This window comes from Verticillium nonalfalfae (genome assembly GCF_003724135.2).
Source record: "Verticillium nonalfalfae strain VnAa140/NRRL 66861 chromosome Unknown scaffold_33, whole genome shotgun sequence".
NCBI classification, from domain to species: domain Eukaryota; kingdom Fungi; phylum Ascomycota; class Sordariomycetes; order Glomerellales; family Plectosphaerellaceae; genus Verticillium; species Verticillium nonalfalfae.
The window spans coordinates 184758-198993 of NW_021167258.1; the positions used below are offsets into that span (position 1 = coordinate 184758).

General features: G+C 53.2%; 3 protein-coding genes and 2 non-coding genes across 5 annotated transcripts; 4 read left to right on the forward strand and 1 right to left on the reverse strand.

Moving 5' to 3' along the window:
• Window positions 1–3784: 3784 nt before the first annotated feature.
• D7B24_005435 (uncharacterized protein) lies at window positions 3785–4851 on the forward strand (the record flags this gene model as incomplete). The annotated part of the gene is made up of 2 exons (XM_028639590.1): window positions 3785–4263; window positions 4314–4851. 2 exons carry the CDS (start codon window positions 3785–3787, stop codon window positions 4849–4851), a joined length of 1017 nt encoding a protein of 338 aa, XP_028496111.1.
• A 2089-nt stretch (window positions 4852–6940) lies between these two features.
• Window positions 6941–7012, forward strand: D7B24_005436. Its single transcript has one exon. It is a non-coding gene; the product is annotated as a tRNA-Pro (tRNA).
• A 761-nt stretch (window positions 7013–7773) lies between these two features.
• Window positions 7774–7845, forward strand: D7B24_005437. Its single transcript has one exon. It is a non-coding gene; the product is annotated as a tRNA-Pro (tRNA).
• An 863-nt stretch (window positions 7846–8708) lies between these two features.
• D7B24_005438 (uncharacterized protein) lies at window positions 8709–9455 on the reverse strand (the record flags this gene model as incomplete). Its single annotated transcript, XM_028639591.1, has 2 exons — window positions 8709–8960; window positions 9015–9455. 2 exons carry the CDS (start codon window positions 9453–9455, stop codon window positions 8709–8711), a joined length of 693 nt encoding a protein of 230 aa, XP_028496112.1.
• A 3335-nt stretch (window positions 9456–12790) lies between these two features.
• Window positions 12791–14234, forward strand: D7B24_005439 (uncharacterized protein; the record flags this gene model as incomplete). Its single annotated transcript, XM_028639592.1, has 2 exons — window positions 12791–14064; window positions 14120–14234. The coding sequence occupies 2 exons, from the start codon at window positions 12791–12793 to the stop codon at window positions 14232–14234; spliced, it is 1389 nt and encodes a 462-aa protein (XP_028496113.1).
• Between the last annotated feature and the right edge of the window lie 2 nt (window positions 14235–14236).

Consider the following 14236-nt stretch of genomic DNA (forward strand, 5'->3'; position numbering starts at 1 on the left):
CGATTTCGATTACTCTCCTTGTCTACATACGGCGTGCGCGCATCAGCTCGGGGCTAGTGGGGGAACTTGTACAATAAGCATCTTGGGGCGGGCCCTTGGCATCAATGGCGTTTTGTACAGTACGGAACATGATGGACGGTATGACTCATTTTATTTTGTTGGTTCGGCAATACGATTCTGTTGTAGCTTTTGAAAGCAGTACTTGCTTATTCGTTTCTCTTGTCATGTTGTGTCCGTCCAAGAGCCTAGTAACTGATATCTGGTCTAATGTGTGACGGCTTTCCGGGGTCTCGCTGATGATTGTTCTTGGGAGCATTGTTTGTGGAGAGGCAACCCGGCGATGACCCCTGTTGGGAAACCTCCCTCGGTGTCTGGCAGTGAGTCACTACAGGGACTTGGCACGGACATTCCGGCCTCTGGAGCCGTACAGTCTTGGAGTGTTCTGGCAGACGTAGGCGAGGTACCCGTCATCGACTAGACCATTCTATCCCACCGGTGTGGACAACACGCTGTTGCCGGAGTATATCGACAAGCACACGGCTTCCTCAGAAAATCCAGACATGGGACAACTGTGAATCGAGTCATACGAGGCCTGTGGAGAGATGTAAAGGATAGTACGGGGGGTTAGGCGGTGACCAGCATTGGTCTCCTTACTGGACCCACTCGTGGCAACAATATGCAAGATAAGGCAGTATGTGAGGTTGAGTTCATGGCCCGGATGTATTGTGGAAAGGCTGTCAACGTTTCTCGATAGAATCGGTGAACTATGATGCAGATGGGCTGGGGACACTGGTTGCAAAACAGTAGTCGAGGTGGATGGACCCGCTCATATTTCATCTTATATCGCTGACATGCGCCCCCCCTGAGGTGGTACGCATACTAATGCCAGTTGAAAAGAAAGAACCATTTCCCAGTTGCGTTCACGTACTATTTGTGAATGAGCTACCAGCTGTAGATGCTGCTGTAATGTGATCGGCGAGATGCCGATTCTCGTCAGGTTTCCACGTACCATTATGGAGGTGGACCGTCCTTTGACTCTGAAATCCTGAATTGTACAGAAGCAAGCGGCACTTTGTCCTGGAATACTGACTCGGGGAATGAGCGAAAAATAATGCAGGTGGAAAGGTGCAAAGCAATCGAGCATCAACAGACAAACTGTCCCGATACTGCCGCACCTTGACCGAGGATGCGACCCAGATTCCGACACCTTACTGCCGGCTTCGGCGGATTTGTTTTATAGAAGGAAAATGACTCGAGGCACACACCTTCTTCGCCGGCCGGAATACCTCTTGTTCATCTCGAGAATCAGCACAAGCCAGACTCGGATGTCGGTCACTGATGACATGACCCATCAACCCCACCTTCTGGTCCACAGTCCGAGATCCAGGTCCACGATGCCCCTTCCGCAAAGTCAGCCAGAATCAGCCATGCCGAGGCGAGCATGATCCAACATAGCTTTGATGTCTGGTTGCGATCATCAAATGCACCAAATGGACTTCTCCAATCGTCATATGACTATGCCGACTGCATATATTAGTGTTTACTACCCACACAACATGGTCCTCGGTGCGTCTCACGACACATCTGACTTGTGTAGATACCCTATGTTGCCCACCTGGGGCTAGCAGTTATTACACCACGCACGAGGAACAAGTATCATGTGCCAAGACCGTGAAACACCCTGACTCTGACTCGAACCGGACGCTTCTCGTGCGACAAAAGTCCGTAAATCACATCAATGACTCGGGTGACGGGGGGAAATCCTCCGATCGTGAGCACGAATAGCAATTCGATCCAGAAAATTATGTTGGACCCTCGTCCGCTTCCGCGGCCCCTGTTCCGGGTGATCAAGCGCCAGAACGAGAGCTCTGGTCCCCGTGCGGCTGGTTTGCGGCTGGCTGCTACCCGCTGCACCTACATGTAGAAACGCCATCTTGTAGAGCCGCTTTCGCCGAGGGCGAGCTCTGGGAGCAATTGCCCATGTCGCGGCCGCTGGTGGCAACCATATAGCCATTTCGGCATTATGATCTCGCGGTTGCCCACAATTTCCTCGGCGCACAGCCTTGCGATTCTCCACCGCGGGTTCTCTCATCGCTTCCCGTCATTGCCTCATCTGCAAGATGTTCTTTTAGTTTCAGTCTTGAATGGTGCAGAAGAAGACCTGCTGCTGGCGTTGGACGTCTTCGGATAAAGGGCTGAATAATGGCAAGGCGCTACCTGACAAGAGGCTGGCCTGACCAGACGGTCCGGACAAAATAATAAACAACTGCTCATGGATCGCGGACAGACGCAATTACATGGACAACTAGCAACTGCCAGCAGACCCTGGAGTTCTGTAGCACGACTCGGAGCGTCTTTGCTCGAGGGTCGCAACCCGTGGAGAACATCGCCCGAACCGTTCGCCATCATCATGCTGATCATGTTCTGATTACCAACCATGCGACTTGTGCATCCTGGCCATCATTCACATCTAACACGCCAATCCAACAATCAGCGGGACCATGATAAGGATTGGGCATGGCTAAATCTGATCCCATGTACGTGAAAGCTTGTCTGTAGCTCGATTCGGGGCGCGCATCTCCACAGGGCCTGGCGCCCCGAACCAACCGCGTCTCAAGCCGGACCCCTCCCATGCGTTGTGGAAGATTCGCCAATGGGCAGCAAAAGAAAGGCTTCTAGAAGGTGAACGGGCCCAGCCCTAGGGACCCCTGGACGCGCGAGTCAAACTCAAAAAGGACCTGTGGCTGTGGCCACGGACCTTTCGAGGGAGCCCATTCTGCCGCATTAGAGTTCGCCGCCGCCTGTGACTTCCTGTGCTACACGCATTTCCAGCGTCCTTCCGCAGCGGACGCGAAGCCTCCAGGTCTCAAGTGCCTGACTCGCCGCGATGCCATCGGGCTCCCCCGCCTGAGCCGGACCTTTCTGTCCATGTAGATCATCCGAGCTCGAAACACATTCAGTTAGCTTTGAGCCGGCCTCTGGCTATCTCGTCCATGCGTGGACGAGCCTTGTCAGTGTCCCATTTGTCTTTGTGTGTGTGCGGGCCATGGCAGCCACGCCCCCAACGGGCCCTCTACCACATCTGCTCCCATAACTGTGTGACGTCCCCTCTCTCCCCCACGCCTACTTTGCTGGTTGTTCTATTGAGCTCGAATTGAACGTGGAATCGATAGATCATATTGCGAAAAATCCCCTGGTCGCCACTGTCCATTCAAGCCTCTCCCGATCCACCATCGACGAGAATGGACAGCCAGTCGTCCACGGCCCGAACCTCCTGACAAGGGCTGGGAACATGGCATCCTCCGATAGCGAGCCCTCTCGACAGCTTGGGTACCTACCGCCGCCGCCCGGCGTCACACCAGACTTTGACCATCCACGAGACGCAGGCAGGGTGGTGGTTCTGGCTGGGCTGATTGTCTGCAATGTTCTCGTCACCATTTTCGTCTCTCTGCGAGGCTACGTCAAAGTTTTTATCAATCGCCGCATTCTGTTGGCCGACTGTATGGGCGAGACATACCTTTCGATTTGGAGATGACGAAAGCTAACAGAACGCCCAGGGGCGTGCCTGGTATCTTGGGTTCTGATCCTGGTCTATTCCGCGACCGTGTTCACCAGTGAGCAAGACACGTATGGTCAACCTGTTCATTTCTCGTGCTCAACTCATCGCAGTGATCCATTACGGTCTGGGGCACTACGCCTGGGAAGTGACGGTGGAGAATTACTCTGAAGTGCTCAAGGTGAGCCCACGTCCGCCGTTTGCCTACGAAATAGCCACAACTGATCGATGAAGTGGCTCTATGCGAGTTCCATCGTCTACATACCAGCGGCATACCTCACCAAAGTCACCCTCCTGTTGCTGATTGCCCGCGTTTTCGCCGTCAATGAGCGCGTCGCCAAAGGCATCCACTGGTTTCTCTGGGCACTGCTCCTCCTCTACACCCCCGTGCAGACCATCAAGATCATCATCTGCGTGCCGATCAACTCATATTGGGACTTTTCCGTATCGGGACGATGCATCAATCAGCGCAGAGTATTCATCGTCGACCTGTCCATCGCCGTCATGGCTGACCTCGTTATTATCATCCTCCCCATCCCGATGACCTGGTCGCTGAACCTGCCTCTGAGAAAGAAGATCAAGATCATCCTCATGCTTGGGGCCGGCGGTGCCGCAACAGCCGTCACCATCTTCCGCTTGATCAGGGTAGTCCAATTCGTCGGCTCCAAGGACGTAACAGCCGACTTTGGCGTTCTTGGCTTGACGACGTATGTATTTCTTTGCTTCCGCCAGCTGCCCATGTACTGATTGCATGCAGATGCGTTGAGCTTACTGTAGGCCTCATCTGTGCTTGCCTCCCCTCCGTCAATCTCCTCTTCGAACGCCACCAGTCCGCTCGCAAGCGCTCTACGGCCCGCAACGTCCCGCGCACCGGCCGCTGGAGCCCTGCTGTTGACAAGACGTCGCACTGGTGGGACACGGTCACGGGCAGGCGGACAGCTGACGCCACAGCCGTGACAACCACCTCTCAGACGCCGGCGACGGCCTTGTCGCAGACTGCCATGACTGAGGTTGCCCCTAGTCAGCAGCAGACTTGCACACCATCCCACTGTCGGCAGATGACCTTCGACGTTGAGCTGGCAATGTTTACGGGACAGCCTGTTGACGAAGCGTCGGCTGCGCCGGAGGTCAAAGGATCCGATGTGAGGATTAACTCGTTCGAAGGACGACGGGAGGGATGGCTCGCGCCCCGAGCGGACGGGGCAGTCGAGTCGAGGGACTTTAATCAGATTATGGGGACAAGGTTATGGAGCACTATCTGGGACGGGTGCAAAGACGATATCCCAAGAGCATGATACGCTTTTGCTACTGTAACTTACAGCAATGGAAAATCTACTTGGATGCTCGTTGTTTCACAGCTGAACGTTGATGAGTACTCGCTGTTGGCGTTAGAAGATCGATGAAACTCTGAGTCCAAGGACATCTTCATGTTGAGAGAAACCTTTCTACAACCATCGGCCATGTGAATAGAAGTTACTAACAAGCATTACACGTACTTCATAAACTGTGCATATCCCCTTCATAGCGGTATCAATGTCGTGTGATATTCTGCATAACCTGATGAGTGTTTCTTGGTTTGATAAGCGGTTCCGTATCTTTACTCCAGTGGAGGCACAATAACTGAGGCGCACTTTGTGAGACGGTGGGCGAAGGACCTAAAGACTCCATGTTCTTGCCAATGACGTCAAGTGAAGGATTCGGCTGTGAGTCTTCGTCTCCTCCTCTAAATCTGTGAACAGATGTTGTTCGTATGTTGTGTGCGTTCCAAGAGCTCATTTCTCCTGCAAACTCCTGAGGGCATAAACATGAAACCTTCACGTCCAACTCAAGCCCCTAAGCCATGACCTTTGGATGACAGCATGGAGCTGCGGACCGAAGGTCAAAGAGACTATGAAGGAGCAGATCAAACTTGTCATCTCTGGTAAGTTCAGGATCAGTTTTCCTCCCTTGTGGGAGGTTTGCGTCTCGCCAGCTGCTAGCCATGGTGAGGTCGAGCGTTCCGACCTTCGGATCGAGCATAACAGATGGTCCACGGCTTCACTCAATGGTCATCTGTAACTCTACGGATGCGAATCAATGACTCATGGCGCCATCCTTTGTCGAGCATCACCTTGGGTGCCATGCTCAAGTGTTACGGGTTATAGGGTCTTTAGTGTAGCCGTCGTGGTTACCTTGGCTGTGCGAAGCTTAGCTTTAGTCTGGCAAGCCAACGGAGTGAGATTGTCCTGTGGGGAAGAATATGACATTGAGGTGATGTTGGCGCTCTGTTATCTCAGGTTGTCGAGAGTAAATAGCTGGATATTATATCCCTTTCCAGCATGCTTTGAGGTGTGACTACTGATTAATGTGCCGTGGATGAGGCGTGCGCGTTGTCGTGTTTCACCTGTAGTGACAGTCGTTTGACGCTGAAGGTAAGGCAGCCATGGGCCGTTTCGTCTCGTTGCAGGGGCGTGTTGTGTACGAGGCCGATGAGCTGGATGCATGGAAGCATTTCAGTCCCAGTATGCAGAGAGGGCCATCTTACTATCTGCCAGTGTTGGTCATGTATGGCGTATCAGAAGCTTGACTACCCTTGTAGGCACAGAATTGACGGGTAGAAAATGGTTCGGAACGTATTGGACGTCATCCCACGGAACTCAGAACACTACGATCAGAAGTCCTGCATTTTTGGTGAGTTGACGTCAAGTCTGGATTATAGTGTTTGCGCTCCAGGTTGAGACGAATCTGCAAACCTATACACAGGTCGCTTGATTTAGAACAGGATGAAGCTACAACGGACATGGTTAGTAGAAACGGAGGCGCGGAGCGAGGTTCAGAAGGCAGGCTGCTTGTGACGTCTATACGAGAGCAGGACGAGCCTCTAAACTTTTACTTTGACAAGAAGCCAGGAAACAGCACGTTAGTTGGTGTTACAGGATCGCGATTGTATAAGATGCAACTGTGCGCCGAGCGTGTCGACTTGGGAAGTTATGTCCGCCACGAAACGCGACAGGCTGAATATCTAGTCCGTGGTGGCTCCACACGTTCCATCTGCAGGATTCAAGGTTAGATTGCTTCCAGAACGCTATACGATATTGCAACCGATGTGGAAACACGAAGAATAAAGGCTATTGGAGATACCATGAGTATTATTTCTGCCTGCTACGAAGCCGAGCCCAGGCTGCGAAACAAAGCTCCAGAGTGCGCTATTAGGCCTGCGAGAAATAAGAGTGCTGCGACAATGGAAACGCGTTTGGCTCTGCCTTCCCGTTCTTTTGCAATCAGTGGGACCAATGCTGGGTACGACTCCACCACATGGTAGGCCACGCTACCTTTGCGAGGTCTGAGTCAGATGATAAACCCATTGGCCGTCGCCGATTTCAACAACTAATTAGCACCCTCACGGCTTTCGTGGTCTAGTGGTATGATACCTGCTTCGGGTGCAGGTGGTCCCGCGTTCGAATCGCGGCGAGAGCCCATCTCATTTTTTGCATTTCTTTTTGTCGATGTGTCCCAATACTCCCCAAACCAACACAGCCCGGGGTGAGGGCGGGGTGAGGGCGGGGCGAGGGTGGGGTCAAGAACATCAAAGATCACGAGTCGCACCGCCAAATATGACTAGCCTCTACGGAGTCTACGAGGGGCACTTGGTAGCCACACCAAACTGTGTGGGGTGCCCAAATTTGGCCTCGGGACTTACCACGCACATTCGAATGCTTGCACGATACTTGTGGTCCACAGTGCTGTTCACCTCTAGCGAAGTACCGTCTTAGCTTCTGGCAACATCATTGCCCGGCCTGCTTGGGACGACGGTGACAATACTATACGGAGGCCAAATTTGGGCATCAAAGGGATAATAGTGATGGCGAGAAGCGACGCGATGTGCCTTCATACCTGACCAAGGAACTGTAGACTTTTTAGTTTCGGATTGAACATTATGAGTAGTCGGATCAGGAGGAAGTTTCAATTGGATACCTTCACAAAAGCAAGACGCAACATTCACCATCCTTCATTAAGTCTAACATGATTTATCGTTGGGTTTTCGACGCCATTTCATTCCGGTGTTTTCATTCCACTTGAATGGACCGGTTCTCGCGGAAAGCATCGAGTCGCCCGATGTCAGCCCCTGAAGCATCGTGAATCGACGTCCCTTAGAGAAAATGCACATTATCTTTGAATTATCCGTATATGTATGTGCCGGCAGTCTCCCGAAGTAACAACCAATAAGCATCCCCACCGTCTGTGTGGTCTAGAGGTATGATACCTGCTTCGGGTGCAGGTGGTCCCGCGTTCGAATCGCGGCACAGACCCAACCCTTTTTGCATTGGCCCACACTGTTTCCATTGGCGTCCTTTTGATGTTTCACAAGCATGGCTTTTGCCCTGATAACCATTGCTATTCAAGCATCCCTTTCTTTTCCATGTGTCTCTGATAGTCGTCTTGTGTCGACTTCTACTTTGACGAGGGCGATTGTTATTTGGATGGCATTTTGGACCATTACTTGTGACACGAGGTAATCATCGGTCGGAAGTGCCCAAGCGAGTACCATGTCCGTGAGCGCGCCATATCAGTCTCATAATTCTGAGTTCATTCTCCAAAAGTAAATCTCTCAGCGCCTGGAGATGAATGTGTCCTTGATCAATCACGCTTGCCTCATGGGTTCCTAGCTCAAACCGAGATAGCCGGGTTCACGAGCAAGGGCAGCACACAGGCTAGCCATGTGTTCACCACAGCATACCAGATTCCAACACACAAGCACAACATAACATACTGCCGTGCATGAATGAGCCGTCTCCGTTTCAAGCAAAAAAGACTTGCGTATGGGCATGTTCGCTGAGTGATGATTGAAGGCACTGTGATTTGGGCCAGAACTGCGGCTACATCTCATCACGTGAGGGTATCGGGGACACAGCGGATGCAAAGAACTTGTTTATACAATATGAAGGCACATAGTTTGTAGATTGCTTCCATTACTATTGTGAGCCTCCACTACAGCACGCTTAGCATGAATGGAAGATGCTCTCATTACTGCAGTGATTCATTCCAGTTGACCGATTCAGCTGCAACCCCATACCCAACAACCCATGAATTCCGTCCAAGCCAGTAGACCCGATTCCCTCAGGCGCCAGCGCCATTTCTCTCGTGTACGCCTATGGAGCACGAGGTATCAATCTCACTGAAGGTCGCGCTTCATCTTCTCGTAGAGGCGGGCCTTCTCCATGGTGGCGCGAGCCAGCAAGCGGCGGGCTTCGGTGGCATTGGCGGTACCAGCAAGCTGCACGGGGACGACGCCGCCAAAGGGACCAGCGTTGGCATCATTCATGCAGCGGACCATACAGACATTCTCCTGGCCGGCGACGGTGCCCGTGCAGGTCTGACTAGCGGGAATAGCGGCCACCATGGGGAAGTCCGACTGCTCGCCATCCTGCGACATGTATTAGCGATGAACTCTGAAGTCACACGATTTAAAAAGTCTTACGCGATTGCGAGAGTTGCGGCCGGGCGGGCTCTGCATGACGGTAATGTCGGTCCAGGTCTGGGCAGTACCGTCGGCGTTGATGGCGCAAGTGTAGGGGCCGCCGCCGTCCGAGTTGACCTGGTGCAACGTCATGTCAAGTTGACCACCAGGGCTGACCTGCGGCAGCTGATCACCCATTTCCGTCATGATCGCGGTAGTGCCGCTCTCGATGTTGTTGTCGCCGGCACCGACAGTCTCGCCGATGGTCTCAGACTGGTCACCCCGGAAGCGAGTCGCATCTTGCTGGAAGGGGTTGCGGCGAGTGCCATCGCGTGGGGTGGACGTGTCGACGCCGAGAGCCATGCCAGTGCCGCCAGCGTCACCAGTGGCGGCGATGATGGCCGCGTGGCCCGAGACGAGCTGAGCAATGGCGAAGAGGGAGGCGAGCGCGGAGGTCTTCATTTTGATGGATTGTGATGTGTCTGCTTGTGAAACGGTGTGAAAGTGGAATCAATGGTACCGGACCTGCGAAAGAGAATAGAAGGCGGCGTCAACGCTCTGGATGGGTGAAGAGGGGATGAGGGTGTCGATGCTTGCGGATGCTGTGAGTGATGAACAACAAGCTACCTGAATGGAGCGAACACGATGATCTTTTGTATTCGAAAGTTGGGGTTGTCGTCGGTGGATTCACTGACGAGCCTCGAAGAAAATTTCGAGGCCGCGTTTCCGCCTTGTCGCCCCCTCATCCGAAGATTGTCGTGAGCACAGCCATCTCAAACAAGCTTATCGAGCGTGATATCCCCAGATCAGTCGGTTCTGAGGCGGGCACGCCCTCTGCCCAGCCGCACCTGCGACTAGCAGGAGGTGGTGACCGTCTGTCCTTTTGCTACAATCCCCTCTCGTTTCTCCCTTACCGTGAGTAAATGCTGTGCGACGTAATCGAATCGCGCAGTCAAGGTGAGCCCTTCTTCATGAAGGCCCCAGGGAGCATCGATGGGCCCTCCACTTTGGGAGTGGGCCTCGCAGCGGGAAACGTTGGCGAAAGAGCACACGGCACTTCTTGGTATATCCTCAAACTAGAACCCGCGACACGGTCCCCGTGGTGGTTCTGACCTGCCACATGTGCTGCGGACGAGATGGGAGGAGATGAGACGGAACAGTGACACGAACAGGACTGCAGTTTGTTCTCTTCTAGAATTAGCCTGCGTTTGATTGTGTGTGTGGCGTGTGAGGTTATTCGGCGTCTTCGCTTGAAGACAGGGATGACCTGTGTCGTCGAGCTCTCGGGTTGATCACGAAGAACACGATTCACGTCAGTTCGCGACATCCCCCATGAAGAGGAGCAGACCCCACGATACGATGTGCTGCAGGCATGATCAGTACCGTCGATCATGGAGCCCCTGTACCCAGCGGGAGCGACGGCATTCTACGATTCCACGCAGGGCTGCAGTGCCCATCTCCCGCTCGTGGCGAAGCTGCCAAGAGAGACGGTGCGCGGGCGACTAAGACTCCGCGCGTTTTTGACCAAGGATCGCGTGGTCTGTGGGTAAGCGCTGTGACGCGGGAGGAACAGGGAGCTGAGACGCGCTGAGCAGCAGAAGTTATGGGGCTGTCTGGCTGTGTAGGAATGTCAAAGCTCATTCATGATGACGGAGGCTGTGATAGAGCGGACGGAATAAGGTCAATGGGAAACGAGAGGAGGATGTATTGTTTGGCTTCTTGAAACTGCGTGGGCAGGGTTTGTTACCGCCTTGGCAGGTGGGTACAGTGAGGATCTTGAGCGCACCGAGCCAGATGCGCCCTGTGATGGACGCTCTCAGCGCTTTCTCAGCGCTTGAGATTCATGGCGGATACCAGGAACTGAGCAACATGGTCAATCTGACGAGTGAACCTGAATCCGATGGCGCTACTTCCTCGCCAAGCAGGGAACAATTGTCGGGGAATTGAGATGAAGCAGAACTCGATGACCTCGTGCAAACAGCTGACGTATTGCGTGCAGCTTGGGTGGGAGGATAGATGGAAAGGGGTCCGTCAAGTCAGATCAGCGGTATGTGGCGCTGCGCTCACGACTGACGACAGGGGCCCAGGAATCATCTCCAGACCGTTTCTTCTTCAAAATTCATCACCATGAGCTTAGTTTTCGATACGCTGATTCAGGACCCAAGGATTCAGATGATGCATCAGTCGATCAAGTTGGTTGGTCGATCAACCTCCAACACCCCCGAACCCCCATCATTCTCTCATTAGGCTTGAGCTCCAAGTCTGCTCTCTCGACGAAGACGCTACGCTCCGCTGCAGAAGAGTCGTATCGGTGGTCGTGGTGGTACGATGAATGAGAAGTAAACATTACAGTCTGTTCTCTTTTCAGGTGCCAGTGCGATGAAACGAACAGAGAAATGGAAGAACGAATGCTTGCTTTCTGTGCCACCAGGAGCTGCAGCTTTGCATGAGGTGGCTGAGCTTCGTACCTGTATGGCATGAGTAATGCCAAACGATGCAGCGTTGGTGTTACGAAGATGATCTCAATGCCGGGATTCGACCCGACCCATATGCCTATTCACGAGGACAGCGACCGCAGTCGGAAGCGCCTGTTCAGCTCTTCAATAGCAAAAAATCGCTATCGAGATGCCTTCAACGCGTGGTACCGCCAAGAACCTCCATGTTTTTAATCATGAAACGTGATTATCAAAGTAGCCCTGCGTCACATGGATGAGGCGCAAATATGCAGCCCGAGAGCACAATAGCCCTGTCGATCCCCCCACCTCCTCGGACAGTTTGATGCCCCGACAGTGCTAGGCCAACGCCGCTGCGCTGCAAGCCGGCTCTTTAGCGGACCTCGCCAGGCCAAACGGGAGGATGCCGTCCGTCAGGGAGCATGTTGCAGACCAGGGTCCTAGGTCGTTTTGCTAAACTATTGAATGGACGACTGCATAATCGTTGCACCCCTCGAGTTTAGGGCCTAAAAGATGGCTGTCGTGTCACTACATGACATGCATCCGGTACAAAGAAAAGAATCTGATAGAGAACGCCACTTCCCCGCTTCCCCGCCACATTGTCCTTTATCAAACTGCCCTGTCTCGTGAAGTTGAAAAATCGTGGTCTTTCTTTGTAGACATGACATGCCAGTGGTGTATTGCGACATTCTAGCGCCTCTGACCCATTTGTTGTCTAGGTAGTGCACCACAGGCGCGTGCCAATCAATATCTGGAGTTCACCTAATCACAAACGCATCCAGCAACTTGGATCACAACCATTGTTGGTGCACATCCACCAGTACGCAAACCCAATTACCACAGGCGACTCAGAGCAGGGCGCTTCTCTCTGGTGGAGACTGTTCCCATCATGATGTATGACACGGATGTCAACGTGTCGAGCAGACGGTCTTTGACGCAATCTTTAATCCGGTTAAGTTTCTTGGTTCTGCTGATCGGTTTTGGTTACTTGGTCGCAAGGCTTGTCCAGGTCCGGCTGAAATTTCGACGATTAAGGGCACAGGGCGTGGTAAGTCTTCCTATTTCAGCGAGACTTAGTCTGAAATGCATCGTGATACTGTGTCTAGGCCGAGGGGCACACTTCTGCTTGGCTTGAGACCAAATGTCTAATAGGTTCCAAATCTGACTACATGACAGCCATTGATGCCTCATGCCTTCTTGACGGGCCATCTTCGCATCATTGCTAAACTCACTGGCGGGTTGCCTACGGACCTTCATCCCAACTACATCTCTCAGCTTATCTACCAAAATTGGCGGACACTGTTTCCCGACCGCGTATCATGCCCCGGCGCCCTCTACGTCGATATGTGGCCGATCGCGCCGCCCCTGCTTTTCATCACTGACGCCTTCCTCGCTAACCAGTTCATCGTCGAGCCGTCGCTCCCTCGCCCTCCTAACGCGAAGAAATACCTGGCTCCTCTCACACACAACCTTGACTTGGTCTCTCTCGAAGGCACTCCTTGGAAGACATGGCGCAGCATCTTCAATCCTGGTTTCAGTGCCAAGAATCTCATGACACTTGCTCCGGCCATCCTTGATGAGGTTGCCACCTTTGCCGACATACTCCGCGAGCATGCTGGCACGTCAGAGAAACCTAGCTCATGGGGCCCTGTTTTGCAGCTCGAGACGCTGACAACCAACCTCACATTTGACGTGATTGCCCGTGCAGTTCTCGATATATCACTGAACGAGCAGCGTGCCGGACCCTCTGTGCTGAAGGAGGCGCTTGTTGACCAGCTTTCGCTCTGCATGTTCGACTACAACATCCTAACGCTACCCAAGATGCTTTCGCCACGACGTCACCTTTCCATAGCTAGGAACACAGCCGCTATGCGAGGCGTTCTTCTGCCTGCTGTGGAGCGCAGCCTCCGTCCTGATCGCGCCAAGGAGACAACCGCGAGAACGATCATTGACCTGGCTGTGAAGGCGTACGCAAAGGAGTTCAACGAAGCTGCTGTCATACCGCCGCCTGACGCGGCGTTTGTTGACTCGGTGCTTGCGCAGCTGAAAATCTTTCTTTTCGCTGGTCACGACACCACCGCCACAGCCATCTGCTGGCTACTGTACAGCATTGCCAAGCACCCTCAGGTTGCGGAGCGCATCCGACAGGAGCATATTTCCGTCTTTGGAACGACAAGGCATGCGACGCGCGAGAAAATCAGGCAGGCGCCTCATCTGCTGAACTCACTCCCGTACACGCTCGCGGTCATCAAGGAAACCTTCCGTATATTCCCCGGCCCTGGCGGTATTCGGAACGGATCTGCTGACTTCTTCATGACGGATCCCACCAATGGCATGCGCTTTCCCACCGACGGGTTCATGATCTGGGATGGCATTCGTTCGAAAGTCCGGGCCGAAGAGCAGTGGCATCGCGCCGACGAGTTTCTCCCCGAGCGATGGCTCATAACTGATCATGAAGATGCGCTGTGCCCAGGCAAAGATTCGTGGCGCGTATTTGGACTAGGGCCTCGAAATTGCATTGGTCAAGAGCTGGCACTGATGGAGCTGAAGCTCGTTGTCGCGCTTGTGATCAGAGAGATGGACGTCGAATGCGCATGGGAAGAATGGGATATTCAAAGGTAAGAGGATACCTCTAATCACTCATGAATTCCGTAACTGACTTGATATTTGCAGTGGCAACACTGGGCCAAAAGATGTGGTTGATGGCGAACGAGCATATCAGAGTGGTGCAGGGACACCACACACAAAGGACGGAATGCCAGTACATGTGAGGCTCAGACAACCCTGAGA